The following is a 25,207-nucleotide window of genomic DNA, read 5'->3' on the forward strand; positions in this document are numbered from 1 at the left end:
ATAGTTTTTATAATTAGCCAGTGCATTCTCTTCCCATCCCAGTTCATCATCTACCACCAGTGATGATGTTTTGTGCGCAGTCAGCATCCTAAGACCATTTGTGGTACCAGCTGCCATAGGTTGTATTCCATAAGAGCTGCCTCTACTACTCAGATTCATTCTTGAGAAGTTTATTGGGAAGTGCTCCTAGGGACAGTACCTGAGAGGGCTGGCGGAAGCAGGAGTGGACAGAGGGAGAAGTTGAACTGTGATGGAATTACAATAGAGGCTTCAGACAATTCAAGAGGAACTCTGGATCTTGAGAGTTCCTTGGGAGCCAATGTGAGTCAAATATCTCAAGGAGGGAGTTATTACATAGGCCCTTAAGAATTGTGATATCTTGGGACATCCCTGGTGGTCCAGTGGTTAAGAATCCACCATGCAGTATGGGGATTGTGGGTTTGATCCCTGGTCAGGGAACTAAGATCCTACATGCTGTGGAGCAACTAAGCCTGCGCACTGCAAATAGAGAGTCTGAAAGATCAAAGATCTCTTGCAGCAAATAAAGAAACAAATAAATATTAAAAAAAAGAGTTGTCCCATCTTGAGGCAGCAAGACCAGGCCTTTGTTACCTGTCCGCTGCCTTCTTCACCCCCTCCCCCGTTTATTGAATGTGGGTTGCTCCTAGGGAATGACTTTAGGCAAGGTGAATCTTTTCAGCCCAGGGTGACATGAAGGGAGGAACTCAACTGAGAGCTGTCAGTTGTTAATACTGACAGCTACTCTCAGTCCTGAGGGGGATTGGTGGGCAGTGCACTATAGAATTTACTAGAGTGATAAATTTTGAAAGTAATGCTGATAGGATTCATTGGTTAATTGGATTTGGACTGTGAGGTATAAGAGGAAGTCAAGAATGACTCCAACATTGCAGATGGATTCAATATTGTAAAGTAATTAGCCTCCAACTGATAAAAATAAATGGAAAAAAAAAGAATGACTCCAGGATTTTCAATTTGAAAAAATGAATGGATAATGGTGCTGTTTGCTAAAATCAGGCAGAATTGGAGAGTAGTGAGGTAGGATAAGTGGTTAATAAAGAGTTCTTAGTGTGGACATTGGAGGTTTCTTTTAAACATCCAAGCGGATATATCAAATAGTAGTTTTGTATTTGAGCCTGAATCTCTGAGGAGGTGTCAGGGTTAGAGATGTAAGTCATCAGCATTATATATGCAAAGCTTTGATACTGGATGAGATTGTCTAGAAGGTGTACATAGAGAAGTGGTCTGAGGACTGAACACTGGATCACTGCAACATTTTGAGATCAGGAAGAGCCAATGTACAACTCTGAAAAGCAGCACTTAATAAAGTGAAAGGAAATCAGGAGTGTGTGATCTCTTGGGAGCCAATGTGAGTCAAATATCTCAAGGAGGGAGTTATTACATAGGACCGAGAGGTCTGCTAAGAGGTCTTATAAGGTGAAGACTGATTTTAACTAAGGGATTTGTCAAGATGGAGGAAGTTTGTAACCTCGAGCAATTTAATATAGGTGTGTACCTTGTTGTTGGTTGTATCTCTGAGGAATGTGTGAGGACCAGGATGCTGTGATAGACATGCTAGACATCAGGAGTGAGGTACAACACAAAGGGCACTCCAAGTTGGGGCTTTGGTCCCTATATTATATCCTTCTCTGATGAGGAAAGGTGTGCTGGATTATACAGGGTTTTTTGTTTTTTTTTTTTTGCTTCATATGCTGAATGACCAACAAATGGTCGACATTGAGTTCTTCGGTAACTTCTCATGTAGTTGTAAGAGGATCAGCTTCAATGATCGTCTCAGTTGGTCATTGTCAACTTCCGATGGCCAGCCACTGTGTTCCTCATCTTTAAGGCTCTCATCTCCTTTGCAAAACTTCTTGAACCACCACTGCGCTGTACGTTCATTAGCAGTTCCTGGGCCAAATGCATTGTTGATGTTGCAAGTTGTCTCTGCTTGCCTTATGACTCATTTTGAACTCTTAATAAGAAAATTGTTCAAATTTGCTTTTTGTCTAATGTCATTTCCCTGGTCTAAAATAAGCATAAAATATGCACCAGAATCATACAACTGAACGACCAGCACTTTCACTTTTTCAATGATAAAATATAGAACAATTATAACAATATACTGTAATAAAAGTTATGAGAATGTGATTGCTAATTATTGTGCTTAGTTGCTCAGTCATGTCCAACTTTTTGTGACTCCACGGACTGTAGCCTGCCAGGTTCCTTTGTCCATGGGGATTCTCCAGGTAAGAATACTGGAGTAGGTTGCCATGCCCTCCTCCAGGGGATCTTCCCAACTCAGGAATCGAACCCAGGTCTCCTGCATTGCAGGTGGATTCTTTACCATCTGAGCCACCAGGGAAGCCCTGCTAAGAGAGATGCAAATCAAAGCTACAATAAGGTATCACCTCATACCAGCCAGAATGACCATCATCAAAAAGTATAAATAATAAATGCTGGAAAGAGTGTGGAGAAAAGGGAACCATCCTACACTGTTAAATTTGTGGACCACTATATAAAACAGTACGAAGTTTCCTTAAAAAACTAAAAATACTCCCACCCCTTCTACCTCCCTAAGGAAAAAAAAAAAAACTAAAAATAGAGTTATGATATGATCCAGCAACCCCACTCCAGGGCATATATCTGGGAAAGACAAAAACTCTAATTTGAAAAGATGTATGCACCTCTGTGTTCATGGAAGTACTATTTACAAAAGCTAGAACATGGAAGCAACCTTAGTGTCAACAGATGAATGGATAAAGAGGATATGGTACATATATAATGGAATATTACTCAAACATAAAATGAATGAAATATGCCATTTGCAACAACATAGATGGATCATGGGCTTCCCCAGCGGCTCAATGGTAGAGAATCCGCTTGCAGTGCAAGAGAAGCAGAAGACGCGGATTTGATCCCTGGGTTGGAAAGATCCCCTGGAGGAGGAAACGGCAAGCTACTCCAGTATTCTTGCCTGGGAAATCCCTGGGACAGAGGAGCCTGGTGGGCTATGTCCATGAGGTCGCTAAAGAGTCGGACTCAACTGAGCAACCGAGCACTGCACAGATGGACCTAGAGATTATCATACTAAGTGAAGTGAGTCAGGCAGAGAAAAAACAAGTATTATGTGGTATCACTTATATATGGAATCTAAAAATAATAATACAGGTGAACTTATTTGGAAAACAGAAGCAAACTCACAGACAGAAAACACACTTATGGTTACCAAAGGGGAAAATTTAGGGTGGGGGGTAAATTAGGAGTATGGGATTAATAGTTACATACCATTATATATTGGAGAAGGCAATGGCAACCCACTCCAGTACTCTTGCCTGGAAAATCCCATGGACGGAGGAGCCTTGTGGGCTGCTGTCTATGGGGTTGCACAGAGTTGGACACAACTGAAGCGACTTAGCAGCAGCAGCAACCCTTATATATAAAACAGATAAACAGGATTTAGTTATTTATTTAGCACAGGATCTGTATTTAATATCCTGTAATACCTGTAATGGAAAAGTATCTAAAGTTGTATGCGTGAAACTAACACAATATTGTAAATTGAGTATAGTTAAATAAAGTAATTTAAAACAAAGTTATGAATATGGCCTTTCTCTCAGAATATTGTACTGTACAATTTAATGTTTTTTCTGTCTTAACTAAGCACTTACCACACACTATGGTCGTAACTTTTGCGGTTTCAGGTGTGACAGCAAAACTAGCATGAACTTCTTTTTCCTTCTTCACAGTTTTACTGATAGAAAATTCATTTGTACTGTAGATCTTAGCAACCTCAGTATACAGGTTTTTTTTTTCTTTCCTTATTAGTCAAGAACTTTCCCCTTTTTACTTAAAGGAAGCATTTTATGGCATCTCTTAGTAAAAGTAAACTTGCTCAGTCATGTCTGACTCTTTGCGACCCCATGGACTGTAGCCTGCCAGACTCCCCTGTCCATGGGATTTTCCAGACAAGAGTACTGGAGTGGGTTGCCATTTCCTTCTCCAATGGCATCTCTTGGGCATATCCAAAATTTCAGCATTACTACTCTTGTGTTTTGGGGCCACTACTAAGTAAAATAAGTGTTATTCGAACATAAGAACTGTGATACTATGACAGGCAACATGATAATCTAGATTGATGGCTAGTAAGTGAATAAGGAGTGGGATATCTGGGCAAAGGGATAATTCACATCCTGGGCAGGATGGAACCTGATGGAGTGAGATTTCATCACACTACTCAGAACGGTGCTTAATCTAAAATTTATTATTTTATCTGGAATTTTTCATTTAATATTTTCAGACTACAGTTGACCATGGGTAACAAAATTGAAAAATATCAACAACCTCAGATATGCAGATGATGCCACTCTAATGGCAGAAAGTGAAGAGGAACTAAAGAGCTTCTTGATGAGGGTGAAAGAGGAGAGTGAAAAAGCCAGCTTGAAACTTAACATTAAAAAAACTAAGCTCATGGCACCCGGTGCCATCACTTCATGGCAGATAGAAGGGAAAAAAGTAGAAACAGTGACAGATTTTATTTTCTTGGGCTCCAAAATCCCTGTGGATGGTGACTGCGGCCATGAAATTAAAAGACACTTGCTCCTTGGAAGGAAAGCTAGGACAAACCTAGACAGTGTTTTAAAAAGCAGAGAAATCACTTTGCCGACAAAGGTGCATATAGTCAAAGCTGTGGTTTTTCCAGTAGTCATGTACAGATATCACAGTTGAACCATAAAGAAGACTGAACACTGAAGAATTGATGCTTTCAAATTGTGGTGCTGGACAAGACTGTTGAGAGTCCCTTAGACTGCAAGGAGACTAAACCAGTCTATCCCAAAGGAAATGAACCCTGGATATTCATTGGAAGCACTGATGCGGAAGCTTCAATACTTTGGCCAGCTGATGCAAAGAGTCAACTCATTGGAAAAGACCTTGATGCTGGGGAAGATTGAAGGCACAAGGAGAAGGCAGCAGCAGAGGATAAGATGGTCCAATAGCATCACTGACTCAATGGACATGAATTTGAGCAAACTCCAGGAGATAGTGGAGGACAGAGGAGCCTGGTGTGCTGCAGTCCATGGGATTGCAGAGTGGCACATGATTTAGTGACTGAACAACAACAACTGAAAGTGCAGAAGATGGGGCAAGGGGTTGCTACTATTCTTGGATTTTTTTAAAGTTGGAAAGTATTGAGACATATTGGCTCCAAACAGATATTCTCCGTGATGTAATCAGAAGGGTTGGAAGGCAATTAAATATGAATAATTTTCTCACCATGATTTAATGTTAATATTGTTTCCATGTAAGCCCCATATATCATCCCACTTACTGGGAAATACTACCTACAGAATTAATTTGGAATCCGTTTTGTGACATGTAAGTTCTCATGATCTCTCCGCTGCCTACCTTATCTCCTACTTTTCTCCCTTGCATTTTGTCCTTAGCAAATTAGAGCTATTTTGGGTTGTTATAATGATTAAATGAGATTGTATATATAAAGTGCTTAAAAGGAAGTGCTCAATAAATATTAGCTGTTATCATTGTCATTATTATTTTATTTTTTCTAACTAATATATGTTCTGCCTGCTTACAAATACTGTTACATATTCTTGGAATGCCCTGTCCCATTGGTCTGCCCAGCTAATGCCAATTATTCTTTGTAGTTCTCAGTTCAAGTCCTCTCCCTCTGTGAAGACTCTCCTGAATCCTCCCACACTCCACTGTACCTTGAATACATTCCTATCACATCACCTAACAAATTCTCTTTTATTATGTGAATGGTCTCTGCTAGCCCGTAATTTCCTTCAGGGCAGAGACTGCATCTTCTTGTCTTTTAATCCCTGCCACATAGTGCATTGCCCAGTTCACAGTATTAATTCAACAAATATAGATTAAGGACCTTGGTATGTCTTACTCTATGCTAGGCATTTATGGTACAAAGATGAATAAGAGATGATCTATACCTTTGAGATAGGAAACTTCTAGAAATATATATGATAGTGCATTTTAAAATTATTAGTTTTTTGTTCAAAAAAGCAGAACACCTTAGTGACGTTTGAACATACACTCTTCATAAAGCTACATCTCAAATCATAATCTGTGGGTCATATTGGAATTTCACATATTTTATCCCATTGAGTTTAATGGAGTGTGAGGTCTCTGATTGCAAAGACTATATACCTTAGTATCTTTATTCCCTCAAGGTATATGGCATTCATTTTTTACCTTACGTAAACACTTACTACATGTAAGACTCATAATTATCTGAAATGACTTTTGACTTCAGTTTTGAATAAATTAAAAAAAATCACTTAATGTATTTAGCTTTGTAGCTGTGACTGAAAAACTATGACAATGGATGTGGGTAGAAATCATAACTAGTATGAGTGAAAGTGCCAATGTTAACATAGTATAGTAGCTTTACTTGCTATATATCTCTGTAATGAGTTTCTTCTTTCTTATAGGATATTTATAAAACTGTAGATACCAATGCTGATTCCGGATTGAACTTTGAAGATTTTATGCGCTACCTTAAAGACCATGAGAGAAAAATGACGCTGGCATTTAATAGTCTGGACAAAAATGATGATGGTGTGTGTGTGTGTGTTTTATCCACAGTTAGATTAACATTAATGATAACTGTGAATACTAAAGGATATTTTTACTAGCTTTTAACTTACTCCCACTATCAAATACTCAATTATATCTATTACTTGTCTTGTAGTAATTTTTTAATTTCTAAGAGTAATATGTGAATGATATTTATTAGTATTAAAATTTCTGTGGGGTTAGTCATATTTTTAATTAAATTGCTTTTTATCTTCTGAATTTAAAACTTCTTGGCTTGGTAAGTAGACCTCTTCACTATTTTTGCAATATATGAGCTAAAAGTATCATGGTGATTAAAATCATTATATTTGTTGTTTTCTAGCTGATTTTGAAAATATTTAAGTTGTAGGAAAGTTAGTTAACACAGATAGATAATAGAAAGAACCAGTTACCTGTGACCTTGCTGTCTAGAGATCAGGCTTAATATTTTAATATATTTTTATATTTCCTTTTAGACTTTTTGTTTCTGTCTCTTTCTTGGTCTTTTTCTCTTTAAGTGAAATTGTGGTCACACTGTATGTATAGTTTGATGTCCTACTTTTTTCTTTTAATGTCAGTGTAAGTATTTCACTTCATTTAATGTTCTTTGCAAGCATAGTTTTTAATGACTTTGAAATATTCAGTTGGTGAGTAGATGTATCTAATCAATCCCATTTTGTTAGACATTTAGAATGTTTCCAGTCTTTTATACATACAATCAATATCCATGCTGATTTGCAGAGGAAAGGAATACTCTCACTTTGTTACAAATCCTTAAATCCAAGAGACAAAATGTAAAAGTAGAATACCATTTCTGCATTCGCATATGGCTAATTCATCATGGGTAATTAGAAACTGATTATACTTTATTTTTGAAACATACATATTAATTTAAAAATTCTGTAAAGTCTAATTTTTTAATTGAAAAATTATGAGTTTACCAGAAAAGATGTTTTCAGGATTTCACTGATGAATTCTTTGTAAGACAAAGTGTAACCTGAATGTCACAAGCTTTAGTGACCTATAAGCACAGAAGTGGTTGTATTTCCCTTAATATCAAACCATAGGTTTCAAGCTTCCATTTATCTTCCAGGAGAAAGTTTAGGCCTTTGTGGGCCCTCCTACTTAAATAATATCCAGAAGCTTGAAGTACTACTCTTTCATATCTATGAATTAAACCTGGTCATCATTTATTGTTGATCTAAGACTGATAGTTCTATTCTTGTGCTCTTCTGGAATTTCACTCCATTATTGATGGTTACCACCATGGTCATCATTTGTAAGCTGAAAATACACTGTATCATAATCAGTGAAAGTAGAAAACCCCTAGTAAAAAGAATATAATATTACTATTGTCTCTGAAAATCAGTGCTTATAGCTCTTGGTAATAATAGAAAATACTCTTTCTGAGGCTAGATGGCCATCCAAAGTAATGTAATGATTAGCAATATAGATCTTTTAACTTCTGCCTTGACTGGTCAAACTGGAACATCACAGCCAAGTCCTGAAGCGGCACCATTCTGGAAGAGCTCTGGTCTGAATTCCCGCTGGCTTCTTTTGTTTTTAGCATCTGAGCCATGACAGTGGGTGTGAAGCTCTCCTGTGGCTACCAGAGCTGCGGCCCGCCTGAACTGCAGAGCGCAGGCCCGAGTGGACCTGCAGAGGCACTATTCTGATTCAGGCGCTCACTTTGTGTCATCATCGCTGCCTCCTCAGTGACCACACTTCCGTGAAGCTCAGCCAGTTTACCTTGGCCATGATGCTTTTTGTGGGTATGAAATGGAGTACCTACTCTATTACAGATTGCATTTGTTGTAGTTTAGTCACTAGTTTGTGTTTGACTCATTGCGACCCCATGGACTGTAGCCCCCAGGTTCCTCTGTCCATAGTGTTTTCCCAGGCAAGAATACTGGAGTAAGTTGCCATTTCCTTCTCTAGTGGAGTGAATTGTGTACCCCTAAAAGATAAGTTGAAGTCCTAGCCCCCAGATCTTAGACTGTGATCTTATTTGGAAATAGGTCTTTATAGAAGTAACCAAGAAAAATGAGGTCATTAGGGTATGCCCAATACCCTCTGTCCATGGAATTCTCCAGGCAAGAATACTGGAGTGGGTAGCCACGCACTTCTCCAGGGGATCTTCCAAACACAGGGATCAAACCCAGATCTCCTGCATTGCAGGCAGATTTTTCACTGTCTGAGCCACCAGGGAAGCCCAAGAATACTGGAGTGGGTAGCCTATCCCTTCTCCAGGGGATCCTCCCGACCCAGAGATCAAACCCAGGTCTCCTGCATTACAGGCAGACTTACTGTCTGAGCACCAGGGAAGCCCAATAGGACAGGTGTCACATAAAGGGGACATTTGGATACAGGGACAGACATGCACAGAGGCAGATAATATGATGTAGCCATTTGATAATGGAGTCAGGCTTGGAGTGATGTGTCTGTAAGCCAAGGAATACCTGAGACTACCAGACACTAGGAGAGAAATACAGAACAGATCCTTCCGTAGCATCTTCCAAAGGAGCATGGCCCTGCCAACACCTTGATTTAAGACTTTTGGCCTTTGTCATTTTTTGGCTGTATTTTGGCCAATAATCACTTTTGGCTTAAATTCCTATTTAAGTTACCCAGATTGTGGTCCTTTGTTACAGTTGCCCTAGGAAACAAATACACTCCTCCTCCTTATTTGCTTAATCAGAAATTGTCCAATGCCAGAATATTTTGGGCCTCAAAGTACAACTTTTAAAATTCATATGAACATGCTGCCACTTTCTCCAAGAGTGTTTCCAGATTGGCTGGGTTAGGGTAATTTCTGATACCTGGTGTACATTATTGACCGTGGAACCAATCTTTCCCCCCAAATCCTATTATTGGATCTGGCTCTGTACATCATATCTTTTCCCTTCTTGTCTTTCCTAACAACATTGTTGAGACTCTCTCAGTTCATCACATATTACTATGTATAAAACATTAATAGTAGGATTCAGTTTTTACCACTGCATTTTCTGTGTCCCAGGAGGGTTTTCCAGGCCTTATGCCAATCAGTGGAGGCAACAGGATGCTTGTGGGCTGGTATACTATACTATCAAATTCACTACCTGGAAGCATTCAAGGCCCAGTGTGAACTGATCTGCTTAACTTCTCTCAAGAAATATCTGAGTCCCTACTTCTGCTGAGCCAGAATGTCCTTGGAATGTGGTCATAAATATGTGAAATGAAGTAATTATTAGACATAATTTCATCATTAAGATTCTTTTTTGGAAGGAGTTTTTTTCTTTTTTTTTTTAGATTGGGAAAATGGTGGGAAAGAAACTAGAATTTTTTGTACTTTACCGTCTGCCATGCCTGTTTTAGCTGCTTTATCTTCTATATCTTATTTTTGTCTCATGCAGTCCTCATAGCAGCTACCTTTTACATATGAGAACAGTAATGCTAAGTAATACATTTGGTATTTCAGTGAACCTCATCTAGCAGGGTTTATGCCTTTGTGTAACCCTGAACCACTTTGACCTGGGCTTGGCCAGTTAACTTGCTTCAACCATTAGGACATTGTTGTTGTTCAGTTGCTGAGTCATGTCCCACTCTTTGCAACCCCATGGACTGCAGCATGACAGGCTTCCCTCACTTTCACTATCTCCTGGAGTTTGCTCAAATTCATGTCTATCGAGTGGGTGATGCCATTCAACCATCCCATCCTCTGTCATCCCCTTCTCCTCCTGCCCTCAATCTTTCCCAGCATCAGGATCTTTTCCAGTGAGTTGGCTCTTTGCGTCAAGTGGCCAAAGTATTGGAGCTTCAGCTTCAACATCAGTCTTTCCAATGAATATTCAAGGTTGATTTCTTTTAGGATTGACTGCTTTGATCTCCTTGCTGTCCAAGGCACTATCAAGAGTCTTTTCCAACACTACAATTCAAAAGCATCAATTCTTCAATGCTCAGCCTTCTTTATGGTCCAACTCTCACATCCATACATGACTACTGGAAAAACCATAGCTTTGACTACATGGACGTTTGTTGGCAAAGTGATGTCTCAGTTTTTTAATACACTATCTAGGTTTGTCATAGTTTTTCTTCCAAGGAGCAAGTGTCTTTTAATTTCATGCTGCAGTTACCATTTGCAGTGATTTTGAAGCCCAAGAAAATAAAGTCTGCCAGTTTCCAATTTTCCCCTTCTTTTTGTCTCTAAGTGATGGGACCAGATGTCATGATCTTAGTTTATTGAATGTTGAGTTTTAAGCCAGCTTTTTCACTCTCCTCTTTCACCTTCATCAAGAGGCTCTTTAGCTCCTATTCTCTTTCTGCCATTAGGGTGGTGTCATCTGCATTTCTGAATTTATTTATATTTCTCCCAGCAATCTTGATTCCAGCTTGGTATTCATCCAGCCTGGCATTTAGCATGATGCACTCTGCATAGAAGTTAAATAAGCAGGGTGACAGTATATAGCCTTGAAGTATTCCTTTCTGAATTTTGAACCAATCCTTTGTTCCAGATCATGTCCAGTTCTAACTTGCTCTTGACCTGCATTAGCACATTAGCAAGGCTTAATAAGTACTTGCACACTGGGACTTGTCCTCTTGGAATTCTTGCTTTTGGCACCCTGAGCCACCAGAAGAAAGCCACAAGCTAATGAGACCAAATGGACAGAGATGCCCACTTCATTTCCAACTGTTCTGCATTTCCATCTGATGTAAAAGACATGTGAGTGAAGCCATCTTGGATTTTCAGCTATGGTCAAACCTCTAGATGACTGAATTCACATGACTGACCCAGGCAAAACCAGCAGAAGAACCAATGTGTTGAACCAAACTCTGATTGCATACTATTATCAAATGCATTCTTATTAAACCAGTAAAATTTGAGATGGCTTGTTGACTTAGCAAAATAATCTCTAGTATAGAAGTGGAATATTTTGCATTTCCCCTTGTAATTACAGGGCTGGAATAGTCACAGTCTTCCTCTCCATACATCTAACAACTGTTACTCTAGCAAATCCATTGCAAGCCCATCTTTCTCAGTGAAAACTTGCTGTATATAATTAAAGACAACATTGAATCTCCCATTCAGTCCATAGGTATTGATTATATTCTGAATTGCATTACCTAATTTTTCTCTACATCATAGCTTGAAATTTTAACTTCTTTTGCATAAGGGTTAATTACTTAATGTAATTTTAGGTCAATGAAACAAAGAGTTTTTGAGAAGTATATGTGAGCTAGTGCACTAGGAACTGTGTTAACAAAGGTTTTCAGAAGCAGACAGTTTTGGGCAAAATAAGAAGAATGAATAGCCATACACAAGCTAGACTATGATAATTGCTCTACGAGTGATAGAGGGAGACTTTAATTGTGCTCAGGAACAATTTAGTTATCTTCTGGGTCAATATATAAACAGAATTGGAAAGAAAGGAGTTTTTTTTTTAAAAATTATTTTTTATTTAACATAAAATTGGGAGATTTCATGTAAAAATTTGTTTTCCCAGTTTTCTTTAAAATGAAACAGATGACCCACTTTACAACATGGTAAAAATCAGTGGGGTTTAGTAGCAATTACTCCATTTGTACAGATATCCGCTCCCCATAGACCATAGTGTTTGCCACTCCTTATTATCTCCCTAATGTGAAGGTCAACACATGGTACCATTCATCTCTGCTCTTCTACTGTATTTTCGGGTTTTTTTTTTTTTTTGTTTGTTTGTTTAAGTATAGTTGATTTACAATGTTGTATTAGTTTCAAGTATACAACAAATTGATTTACTTATATATGTTCTTTATATATGTATATAGTTGTATATTATTCTTTTTCAGATTCTTTTCCATTATAAGTTATTACAAGATATTGAATACAGTCTGTGTTCTATACATGTAAGACCTTGTTGTTTATGTCCTCTACATAGTTAGCATGTATGTGTTAATCTCAGCCTTCTAATTTATTTCTACTCCACCCTATTCCTTTGGGATAACCATAAATTTATTTTCTATGTCTGTGAATCTATTTCTGTTTTGCAAATAAGCTCATTTGAATCATTATTTTAGCTTCCACTTAGAAGTGATATCATATGATATTTGTCTTTGTCTGACTTACTTCACTTAGTATGATTAGGTCTATCTGTGTTGCTGCAAATGGCAATATTTTGTTTTTTCTTATGACTAATATTCTATTGTATGCATGGAATATTCTTTATCCATATCTTTTTTATCCATCCATCAATGGACTTGTAGGTTGCTTCCATATCTTGGCTGTTGGTAAAGCAATGGTGGTAAATAATGCTGTCGTGAACATTGGGGTACATATATCTTTTCAAATTAGAGTTTTCATCTTTTCCGGACATATGCCCAGGAGTGGGATTGGTGGGGATCATATGGTAACTCTATTTTTAGTTTTTTAAGGAACCGCCATACTGTTGTCCATAGTGGTTGCACAAATTTACATTCCCATCAATAGTTTAGGAGGGTTCGCTTTACTCCACACCCTCTTCAGCATTTTTTATTGTAGATTTTTTTCTTTTTTAAAAAATTCTTTTCTTTTTTTTGTATTTTATTTTATTTTTTCTCCCAATTATTTTTATTAGTTGGAGGCGAATTACTTTTTAATGATGGCCATTCTGACTGGTGTGAGGTGATACCTCTCTGTAATTTTGCTTTTCTTTAATAATTAGTGTTGTTGAGCATCTTTTCACATACTTGCTAGCCACCTGTATGTCTTCTTTGGAGAAGTGTCAGTTTATGTCTTCTGCTTATTATTATTATTATTTTTAATATTGAGATATATGAGCTTTTTGTAGTTTTTAGATATTAATCCCTTGTTGGTTGCTTCATTTGCAAATATTTCCTCCTAGTCCATAGGTGGTCTTTTCATTTTGTTTTGTGATTTCTTTGGCTGTGCAAAACTTTTAAGTTTAATTAGGTCTCATTTATTTATTTTTGCTTTTGCTTCCATTACTCTAGGAGACAGATCCAAAAAACTATTGCTGCAATTTTTGTCAAAGAGTGTTCTGCTTACTGTTTCCTCTAGGAGTTTTATAGTCTTACATTTAGGTGTTTAATCTATTTTGAGTTTGTTTTTGTGTATGGTGTTAAAAATGTTCTAATTTCATTCTTTTAAATGTATCTATCCAGTTTTCCCAGCACCACTATTGAAGAGACTCCATTGTATATTCTTGTATTCTTCACTGTATATACTTGCCTTCTTTTTTTGTAGATTAATTGACCATAAGTACATGACTTTATACCTGGGCTTTCTATCCTGAAGAAAGTTTTTTTTTTTTTTTTTTGCAGGGAGAACAAAGGCAGAATTGGGAAATTGTCAGACATAGCTTGTTAAAATGCCATTTCAAATTTGGCCCTAACATTAGTTTTTGGGGAAAATTTCATTGATATATAACATATATAGCAAAGTGCATATATTATAAGTAAAAGCTTCATGAATTTTTACAAGGCAAACATACAACATGAAAACAACATACAGATAAAGAAGCAGAATATTAGTAGCATCTCAGAAAAATCCATTTTGTATCCTCTCCAAATCACCACCACCCTCCAAAGTACCTGCTATCCTGCTTTCTACTACTATGTGTAAGTTCTCAATCTATCTTTGTTAAGCAAATAAGTTTGCCATGTTTATACTCTACCTTTTGTTGAAATGCTTTTGTTTCTTTGGTGGTCTCTTGCTTATCCTTTTATAGTACTTCATTTGTGACTCTTGTTTTTCATTCCTTTATCTTTCCACTGCACATTATTCATAGCTCTTCTATGACATACAATAACAGAGTGATATATTTTTAAAATAATTAGTGCATGCATACAAACTGGTAAACTCCTTGGGGTGTTTGATTCATTAATCTTTGACTTCTTTCACATTTAGCATAGTGATTTGAATAGTAAATAGTAATATTTGTAGTAATTTTTTAGTAATATTTTACTAAATATTTTTAGTAAATAGTAAAAAATAGTAAAAAAATTAAAAAAAATTATTGTATAGTGTTTGAAAATTATAATGGGGTATAATGGAATATAATGGCATAAGACAGAGGATTCAGCTTCCTCATTTGAAAAAAACTTCTAGGCAGGCCAGTAAATTCCACCCTATATAAATTCCACAGGTAAATTCCACAGGTAAATTCCACACTAGGGGCCTCAGAGTCATTGTAAAGAATCTGAGTTTCTACATATGAATTTTGGGCTTTGTTTATAGGCTACATAAATAATATAGCTCATATATATGTATACTGTTTTTACTTATGCATATTTTAAATGCATGCATATGCAGCTATGGTTAGTAAAGTAAAATATAAAGTTATGACTGAATTTATGTTAGTTTTTTGACATTATATAGTTTTTATCTAGGTGACACTAAAGTTGATTTTTAAAAATTTTTTTTTTCATATTTGGTATCCTCAACTATTTGTTTGCATGGGAAGAATTAAAAGGTTTTTTTTTAATTTTGAGTAGTGACATGACTATATATGTGGTTTAGGGCTTGAGGACAGTATGGAATACTTAATTTTTCCTTCAGAACATCTAGCAGTGTGAGATTGAAATGTGTGATAGGCTTGTATTAAATATATTAGTAGTTTTGAGTTATTTAACATCAGATATGCTTGTGTTAAAAAGAGTTTGGTGTTGCATCTTATTTTATGTAGGCTATTTCTTTTAAAACTTAACCTTATAAAATGTTGAGTAGCCTTATTTTCATGCCCATGAATCAGATCTTCAGAATTAGCTTTTTATTTCCAAGTAAGTCAATAATCAATATCTGTTATAGATCTGTAATCTCTGATTAGAAGCCTTTGGGACCAGATATGATTAGAAATTTAGAATTTGGATTTTAGAAAAGCAATATAGCACATATGTGATATGTTATATAATACTCTTCTTTGGAGAAGACTCTTGAGAGTCCCTTGGACTGCAAGGAGTTCCAATCAGTCCATTCTAAAGGAAATCAGTCCTGAATGTTCATTGGAAGGACTGATGTTGAGGCTGTTGATACTTTGTTGATACTTTGGCTACCTGATGCCGAAGAGCTGACTCATTTGAAAAGACCCTGATGCTGGGAAAGATTGAAGGCAGGAGGAGAAGGGGACGACAGAGGGTGAGATGGTTGGATGGCATCACCGACTCAATGGACATGAGTTTGGGTAAACTCTGGGAGCTTGTGATGGACAGGGAGGCCTGCCATGCTGCAGTCCATGGGGTCGCAAAGAATCAGACATGACTGAGCAACTGAACTGAACTGAACTGATATAATACTCCAGGTGGGGTCTGGAGCACCACTGTGCAATTATGTACATGAATATTTCTTCAGTGAAACAAATGAATAACCATATTGGATTAGAAAAATAATTGACTAAGATTAACTTCACATCAGCTTAAGGCAGGTTTTGTCATATAGTGAATTTTGGTGCCAAAATTTACAAGAAGTCTTTAAATTTTTAGAACTTTTTAAGCTTTGGGTTGTGAGTGTGGGATTATAGACCTATAAAATATGTGGACTTTTAAAGGCTATTGCCTTCTAAGTATATTTTGCCTTGTTATCTTTTCAGATTCGTTAACTTGACATATTTTCACTTTTTTAAAGGAATAATAGAAACTTCAGAAATAATTGCTGTTTTGAAATCACTGGGTATAAATATTTCTGAAACTCAAGCAAAAAAGATTATACAAAGGTCAGCCCTTACCCTTATTTTTAATAGTTTTAATTTTTGTTTAATATTAGTGACTGGTGGTTATAAGTATAGCTTCTTTCTTCTCTTTCTTCATTTCTTTCCTTTCTTTTTAGTTCTGATAGCATCACCTTTTATTGACAATGGTTTACGAAAGATCCCTAAGAAATTTGTTGAAATGCTATTGACTAAAACAGGAAGTATTCTTTATAAAGTCCTCAGAAAAAGATTCTTCCTGCTTCTAGGTCAAAGAATGGTTTTAATTCTCTTAAGTAATTGATTTAAAATTTTTTCAATTTTGTTGAAGTATAAAAAAGTACATAATTTATGTATCCAACTTGATGAATTTGTTAGCAAGTGTATACCCAGGAGGGCTTCCCTGGTGGCTCTGTGGTAAAGAATCTGCCTGCCAGTGCAGGAGACGTGGATTTGATCCCTGGGTTGGGAATATCCCCTGGAGGAGGAAATGGCAACCCACTCCAGGATTGTTGCCTGGAGAATCCCATGGGCTGAGGAACCTGGCGGGCACAGTCCATGGGGTCGCAAAGAGTCTGACACGACTGAAGCGACTTAGCATGCACACACACATACACCCAGGAAACCATAACCATAATCTATGCCATAAATGTATTCATTACTTCTTAAAGTTTCTTCCCACCCTCTTATTATTGTTATTATTTTTATGATAACACTTTCTTATAGTTAAAACTTAAATTTACTTGTTTTTTAAATTTGGGTATAACTGATACATAATATTATATTAACTTCAGGTGTATAACATAATGATTCAATATATGTATATAATGTGAAATGATCACCACAATAGGTCTAGTTAACATCAGTCACCGTATATAGTTATAGATTTTTTTTATGATGAGAACTTTTAAGATTTACCCTCTTAGAAACTTTAAGCATGCAAAATAGTATTATTAACTATAGTTACCATGCTGTACATTATATCCTTGACGTTTTAAGTTTTGTGCCTTTGACTATCCCCTTTACCCATTTCACCTACCTCCTAACCCCCTCCACCTCTGGTAACCACTGATATGTTTTCTCTATCTATAAGGTCTTTTTCTTCCTTTCTTTTTCTTTCTTTTGATTCCATGTGTAAATGAGATCATATAGTATTTGTCTTTGTCTGTCTGACTTATTTTACTTAGCATCATGCCCTTAAAGTGCATCCATGTTGTTGCAAATGGTGAGATTTCCTTCTTTATGATAGAATTTACCAGCAATACCATCTGGTCCTGGACTTTCTTTGTTGGTACATTTTTGTTTACTGATTCAATCTGTTCAGTCATTACTCTGTTCAGATTTTCTGTTTCTTCATGATTCAGTCTTGCTAGGTTGTATATTTCTAGGAATTTATCCAGTTCTTTTAGATTTTACAATTAGTTGGCATATAATTGTTTATAGTAGTGTCTTATAACCCATTGTGTTCTTGTGGCATCAGTCTTGATGTCTCCTTATTCTTTTCTGGTTTTATTTATTTGAGTCTTTTCTCTCTTTTTTAAGTTAGTCCAGCTAAAAGTTTGCCAATTTGGTTTACCTTTTTAAACAAACAAGCTTTTAATTTTGGTGATCTTTTGTTCTGTGGCTTTGGGTTTTGGTATTTATTTCTGCTCTGATCTTTATTATTTTTTTCCTCCTCTGCTAACTTTGGCCTTAGTTTTTTCTTCTATTCTTATTCCTTGAGGGATCAATTGGGTTGTTTATTTGAGATCTTTCTTTTTTTTTTTCCATTTATTTTTATTAGTTGGAGGCCAAATACTTTACAATATTGTAGTGGTTTTTGCCATACATTGACATGATTCAGCCATGGATTTACATGTATTCCCCATCCCGATCCCCTCTCCCACCTCCCTCTCCACCCGATCCCTCTGGGTCTTCCCAGTGCACCAGCCCGGAGCACTTGTCTCATGCATCCAACCTGGGCTGGTGATCTGTTTCACCCTGATAATATACATGTTTTGATGCTGTTCTCTCTAAACACCCCACCCTCGCCTTCTCGCACAGAGTCCAAAAGTCTGTTCTGTACATCTGTGTCTCTTTTTCTGTTTTGCATATAGGGTTATCATTACCATCTTTCTAAATTCCATATATATGTGTTAGTATACTGTATTGGTCTTTATCTTTCTGGCTTACTTCACTCTGTATAATGGGCTCCATTTTCATCCATCTCATTAGAACTGATTCAAATGAATTCTTTTTAATGGCTGAGTAATATTCCATGGTGTATATGTACCACAGCTTCTTTATCCATTCGTCTGCTGATGGACATCTAGGTTGCTTCCATGTCCTGGCTATTATGGACAGTGCTGCGATGAACATTGGGGTGCATGTGTCTCTTTCAGATCTGGTTTCCTCGGTGTGTATGCCCAGAAGTGGGATTGCTGGGTCATATGGCAGTTCTATTTCCAGTTTTTTAAGGAATCTCCACACTGTTTTCCATAGCGGCTGTACTAGTTTGCATTCCCACCAACAGTGTAAGAGGGTTCCCTTTTCTCCACACCCTCTCCAGCATTTGTTGCTTGTAGACTTTTGGATAGCAGCCATCCTGACTGGCGTGTAATGGTACCTCAATGTGGTTTTGATTTGCATTTCTCTGATAATGAGTGATGTTGAGCATCTTTTCATGTGTTTGTTAGCCATCTGTATGTCTTCTTTGGAGAAATGTCTGTTTAGTTCTTTGGCCCATTTTTTGATTGGGTCACTTATTTTTCTGGGATTGAGCTGCCGGAGTTGCTTGTATATTTTTGTTCGCTATTATTTTCTCCCAATCTGAGGGCTGTCTTTTCACCTTGCTTATAGTATCCTTTGTTGTGCAAAAGCTTTTAAGTTTCATTAGGTCCCATTTGTTTATTTTTGCTTTTATTTCCAATATTCTTGGAGGTGGGTCATAAAGGATCCTACTGTGATTTATGTAGGAGAGTGTTTTGCCTATGTTCTCCTCTAGTTTTATAGTTTCTGGTCTTACATTTAGATCTTTAATCCATTTTGAGTTTATTTTTGTGTATGGTGTTAGAAAGTGTTCTAGTTTCATTCTTTTACAAGTGGTTGACCAGTTTTCCCAGCACCACTTGTTAAAGAGGTTGTCTTTTTCCATTGTATATTCTTGCCTCCTTTGTCGAAGATAAGGTGTTCATAGGTTCACGGATTTATCTCTGGGCTTTCTATTCTGTTCCATTGATCTATATTTCTGTCTTTGTGCCAGTACCATACTGTCTTGATGACTGTGACTTTGTAGTAGAGTCTGAAGTCAGGCAGGTTGATTCCTCCAGTTCCATTCTTCTTTCTCAAATTACTTTGGGTATTTGAGGTTTTTTGTATTTCCATACAAATTGTGAAATTATTTGTTCTAGTTCTGTGAAAAATACCGTTGGTAGCTTGATAGGGATTGCTTTGAATCTATAGATTGCTTTGGGTAGTGTAGTCATTTTGACTATTAATTCTTCCAATCCATGAACACGGTATATTTCTCCATCTGTTTGTGTCCTCTTTGATTTCTTTCATTAGTGTTTTATAGTTTTCTATGTATAGGTCTTTTGTTTCTTTAGGTAGATATACTCCTAAGTATTTTATTCTTTTTGTTGCAATGGTGAATGGTATTGTTTCCTTAATTTCTCTTTCTGTTTTCTCATTGTTAGTGTATAGGAATGCAAGGGATTTCTGTGTGTTAATTTTATATCCTGCAACTTTACTATATTTGTTGATTAGCTCTAGTAATTTTCTGGTAGAGTCTTTAGGGTTTTCTATGTAGAGGATCATGTCATCTGCAAACAGCAAGAGTTTCACTTCTTCTTTTCCTATCTGGTTTCCTTTTACTTCTTTTTCTGCTCTGACTGCTGTGGCCAAAACTTCCAACACTATGTTGAATAGTAGTGGTGAGAGTGGGCACCCTTGTCTTATTCCTGATTTTAGGGGAAATGCTTTCAGTTTTTCACCATTGAGGGTAATGCTTGCTGTGGGTTTGTCATATATAGCTTTTATTATGTTGAGGTATGTTCCTTCTATTCCTGCTTTCTGGAGAGTTTTAATCATAAATGGGTGTTGAATTTTGTCAAAGGCTTTTTCTGCATCCATTGAGATAATCATATGGTTTTTATCTTTCAATTTGTTAATGTGGTGTATTACATTGATTGATTTGTGGATATTAAAGAATCCTTGCATTCCTGGGATAAAGCCCACTTAGTCATGATGTATGATTTTTTTAATATGTTGTTGGATTCTGTTTGCTAGAATTTTGTTAAGGATTTTTGCATCTATGTTCATCAGTGATATTGGCCTGTAGTTTTCTTTTTTGGTGGCATATTTGGTTTTGGAATTAGGGTGATGGTGGCCTCATAGGATGAGTTTGGAAGTTTACCTTCTGCAATTTTCTGGAAGAGTTTGAGTAAGATAGGTGTTAGCTCTTCTCTAAGTTTTTGGTAGAATTCAGCTGTGAAGCCATCTGGTCCTGGGCTTTTGTTTGCTGGAAGATTTTTATTACAGTTTCAATTTCCTTCCTTGTGATGGGTCTGTTAAGATCTTCTGTTTCTTTCTGGTTCAGTTTTGGAAAGTTATACTTTTCTAAGAATTTTTCCATTTCTTCCAAGTTGTCCATTTTATTGGCATAGAGCTGCTGGTTAGTAGTCTTTTATGATGCTTTGTATTTCAGTGTTGTCTGTTGTGATCTCTCCATTTTCATTTCTAATTTTGTTAATTTGGTTCTTCTCCCTTTGTTTCTTAATGAGTCTTGCTAACGGTTTGTCAATTTTGTTTATTTTTTCAAAAAACCAGCTTTTAGCTTTGTTGATTTTTGCTATGGTCTCTTTAGTTTCTTTTGCATTTATTTCTGCCCTAATTTTTAAGATTTATTTCCTTCTACTAATCCTGGGATTCTTCATTTCTTCCTTCTCTAGTTGCTTTTGGTGTAGAGTTAGGTTATTTATTTGACTTTTTTCTTGTTTCTTGAGGTAAGCCTGTAATGCTATGAACCTTCCCCTTAGCACTGCTTTTACAGTGTCCCATAGGTTTTGGATTGTTGTGTTTTCATTTTCATTCGTTCCTATGCATATTTTGAATTCTTTTTTGATTTCTTCCATGATTTGTTTGTTATTCAGAAGCGTGTTATTTAGCCTCCATATGTTTGAATTTTTAATAATTTTTTTTCCTGTAATTGAGATCTAATCTTACTGCACTGTGGTCAGAAAAGATGACTGGAGTAATTTCAATTTTTTGAATTTCCCAAGGCTAGATTTATGGCCCAGGATGTGATCTATTCTGGAGAAGGTTCCATGTGCACTTGAGAAAAAGGTGAAATTGTTTGTTTTGGGGTGAAATGTCCTATAGATATCAATTAGGTCTAGCTGGTCCATTGTGTCATTTAAGGTTTGTGTTTGCTTGTTAATTTTCGGTTTAGTTGATCTATCCATAGTTGTGAGTGGGGTATTAAAGTCTCCCACTATTATTGTGTTACTATTAATTTCCTCTTTCATACTCGTTAGCGTTTGCCTTACATATTGCGGTGCTCCTATGTTGGGTTCATCTATATTTATAATTGTTATATCTTCTTCTTGGATTGATCCTTTAATCATTATGTAGTGTCCTTCTTTGTCTCTTTTCACAGCCTGTATTTGAAAGTCTATTTTATCTGATATGAGTATTGCGACTCCTGCTTTCTTTTGTTCTCCGTTTGTGTGAAATATTTTTTCCAGCCCTTCACTTTTAGTCTGTATGTGTCTCTTGTTTTAAGGTGGGTCTCTTGTAGACAGCATATATAGGGGTCTTGTTTTTGTATCCATTCAGCCAGTCTTTGTCTTTTGGTTGGGGCATTCAACCCATTTAAATTTAAGGTAATTATTGATACGTATGTTCCCGTTGCCATTTCCTTTGTTGTTTTGGGTTCACGTTTATACAACCTTTCTGTGTTTCCTGTCTAGAGAAGATCCTTTAGCATTTGTTGAAGAGCTGGTTTGGTGGTGCTGAATTCTCTCAGCTTTTGCTTGTCTGTAAAGCTTTTGATATCTCCTTCATATCTGAATGAGATCCTTGCTGGGTACAGTCATCTAGGTTGTAGATTATTCTCTTTCATTACTTTAAGTATGTCCTTCCATTTCCTTCTGGCCTGAAGGGTTTCTATTGATAGATCAGCTGTTATCCTTATGGGAATCCCTTTGTGTGTTATTTGTAGTTTCTCCCTTACTGCTTATAATATTTTGTTCTTTGTGTTTGATCTTTGTTAATTTGATTAATATGTGTCTTGGCGTGTTTTGCCTTGGGTTTATCCTGCTTGGGACTGTCTGGGTTTCTTGGACTTGGGTGACTATTTCCTTCCCCATTTTAGGGAACTTTTGAACTATTATCTCCTTAAGTATTTTCTCATGGCCTTTCTTTTTGTCTTCTTCTTCTGGGACTCCTATGATTTGAATGTTGGGGCGTTTCACATTGTCCCAGAGGTCCCTGAGGTTGTCCTCATTTCTCTTGATTCTCTTTTCTTTTTTCCTCTCTGCTTCATTTATTTCCACCATTTTATCTTCTACCTCACTTTTCCTATCTTCTGTCTCTGTTATTCTACTGTTGCTTCCCTCCAGAGTGTTTTTTTTTATCTCATTTATTGCATTATGCATTATTCATTTTTAATTGACTCTTTTTTATTTCTTCTAGGTCCTTATTAAACATTTCTTGCATCTTCTCAATCTTTGTCTCCAGGCTGTTTATCTGTAACTCCATTTTGCTTTCAAGATTTTGGATCATTTTTATTATCATTATTCTAAATTCTTTTTCACGTAGATTCCCTATCTCCTCCTCTTTTGTTTGACTTGGTGGGCATTTTTCATGTTCCTTTAGCTGTTGAGTATTTCTCTGCCTTTTTATCTTGTTTAGTTTGCTGTGTCTGGAGTGGGCTTTCTGTATTCTGGTGGTCTGTGGTTCCTTTTTATTGTGGAGGTTTCATCCAGTGGGTGGGGTTGGACATTTGGCTTATCAAGGTTTCTTGATTAGGGAAGCTTGTGTTGGTGTTCTGATGCGTGGAACTGGATTTCTTCTCTCTGGAGTGCAATGGAGTGTCCAGTAGTGAGTTTTGAGATGAGTCTATGTGTCAGGTGTGACTTTGGGCAGCCTGTATGTTGACGCTCAGGGCTATGTGCCTGCGTTGCTGGAGAATTTGTGTGGTATGTCTTGCTCTGGAACTTATTGGCTGTTGGGTGGTGGTTGGTTTCAGTGTAGGTATGGAGGCTTTTGGATGGTCTCTTATTATTTAATGTTCCATGTAGTCAGGAGTTTTCTGGTGTTCTCAGGTTTCGGGCTTAAGTCTCCTACCTCTGGATTTCAGTTTTATTCCTCCAGTAGTCTCGAGACTTCTCCGACTATACAGCACTGATAATAAAACTTCTAGGTTAATGGTGAAAAGATTCTCCACTGTGAGGGACACCCAGAGAGGTTCACAGAGTTACATGAGGAGGAAGAGAGGGAGGAGGGAGATAGAGATGAGCAGGAGGAGAAAAAGGGGGACTCAAGAGGAGAGAGACAGATCTACGCAGTTGTCTGTTCCCAAAGTGTTCCCATAGCCCAGACACCCACAGAGATTCACAGAATTGGATTGGGAAGAGATGGGGGAGGGAGGAAATAGAGGTGATATGAGGGAGAAAACGGAGAGTCAAAAGTGGGAGAGAGTAATCAACACACTCCTGAGTAAAAATGGGTACTGAATATTGGATTCTTAAATGTCCAATATTGATATCACATACTGAAAAACAAAGATTAAAAATCTAGAGTAGATGTTAGACTCTTAAAAATTCAATATTAAAAACAAATACAAAAAATTTTAGAAATATATATGAAGTTTGGTTTAAAACCAGGGCCTCTTCTTTTTTTTTACAAGGTTATAGTGAAATGAAAGTGAAAATTATGGAATAATACGGGAGTAATAGAGGACTTTAAAAGAAAATAAGAGAAAAAAATAAAAAGAGAAAAAAAATTTTTTTTCTAATAAAAAAATAGTAAAAACATATGAAAATGAAAATGAAAGTTAAAGAGTAATGGAGGAATAATAATGAATTTTAAAAGAAAATAAAAGATAAAAAATTAAAAAAGAAAAGAAAAAAGTTTTTTTTTTATTAAAAAAGAAAAGTAAAAATATATCTAGGAATTTCTCTGGAGCTGTTGCGGTTAGTGTGGGTTTGGTTCAGTTTCAGGTAGCTCCTCATTCCAGCTTACACTTCTCGATATCTATAGGCCCCTTCTGATGTAGTCGTTGTTACCTACAGGGATTTTCATCTGTTGCCGCGGTCACTTCTGAAGCAGTTCCCTTTGTTTATTTGGCTTCTGTTTGCCTGTCTCTTCAGTGTCTAATTTCCACCCGGACACAGGTTGGCAGAGGTGGTCTCTTGTTCAGGTTCCCTTGTTCAGTCGTGCTGCGGGGAGGGCGGGGCGCTGCAGACAAATGTCACTGGCCTGTGTGGGGAGCACTCGCAGTGTTCCGACCACACTGGGTTTGCCCCCGCTCACGGGTGTGTGCTTTCCCTGTCTACACTGCTCAGGTTCCCAGCTGCTCTATATGGAGCAGGCCCTGTGTGGCATGCGGTTCCAGTTTTCGGGTACTCCACAAAAACGCGGACTCGGTTGGGCCTGCGTTTTGAACCTTCCCAGCCCGAGCAGCTCAGGCAGCCAGGAGCTTGACGGGCGCACTCTCCCTGGGTGCGGTGCGCCTTCTCCCCTCCGTGGTCCCCGCCTCAGTTTCCATGCACGCCAGGCAGTTGCGTGCACCTTGTGTCTGTTCCCCTCAGCTGGTCTCTAGCCGCGACCCTCCCGGTGGATGTCGACCATCCAGAATCTCAGGAAGTCTTTGGTTAGAGACTGGAAGCCTGTTTGCAGTTTGGTAGGGGACGCCGTCTCTGGGGCCGAGTTTGCCCCTTTCCCTTCCCCGCTGCCTCCTGCCTCCGGCGGGGGATGGACTGGTC

At 37.3% G+C, this 25,207-nt stretch overlaps 1 protein-coding gene across 1 annotated transcript in view; it reads left to right on the top strand.

Annotated features, from left to right (window-relative positions):
• The window catches only part of LOC133074520 (mitochondrial adenyl nucleotide antiporter SLC25A24-like), a 77,807-nt gene that overhangs the window by 8,912 nt on the left and 43,688 nt on the right, over positions 1 to 25,207 (top strand). The window contains exons 2-4 of the mRNA XM_061168443.1: positions 1,490 to 1,498; positions 6,483 to 6,609; positions 16,181 to 16,268. Of these exons, the coding sequence (XP_061024426.1) occupies positions 1,490 to 1,498; positions 6,483 to 6,609; positions 16,181 to 16,268 (224 nt within the window). The remainder of the gene's footprint in view (positions 1 to 1,489; positions 1,499 to 6,482; positions 6,610 to 16,180; positions 16,269 to 25,207) is intronic.

The sequence above is a fragment of the Dama dama genome, chromosome 20, assembly GCF_033118175.1.
Source record: "Dama dama isolate Ldn47 chromosome 20, ASM3311817v1, whole genome shotgun sequence".
Taxonomy (NCBI): Eukaryota; Metazoa; Chordata; class Mammalia; order Artiodactyla; family Cervidae; genus Dama; species Dama dama.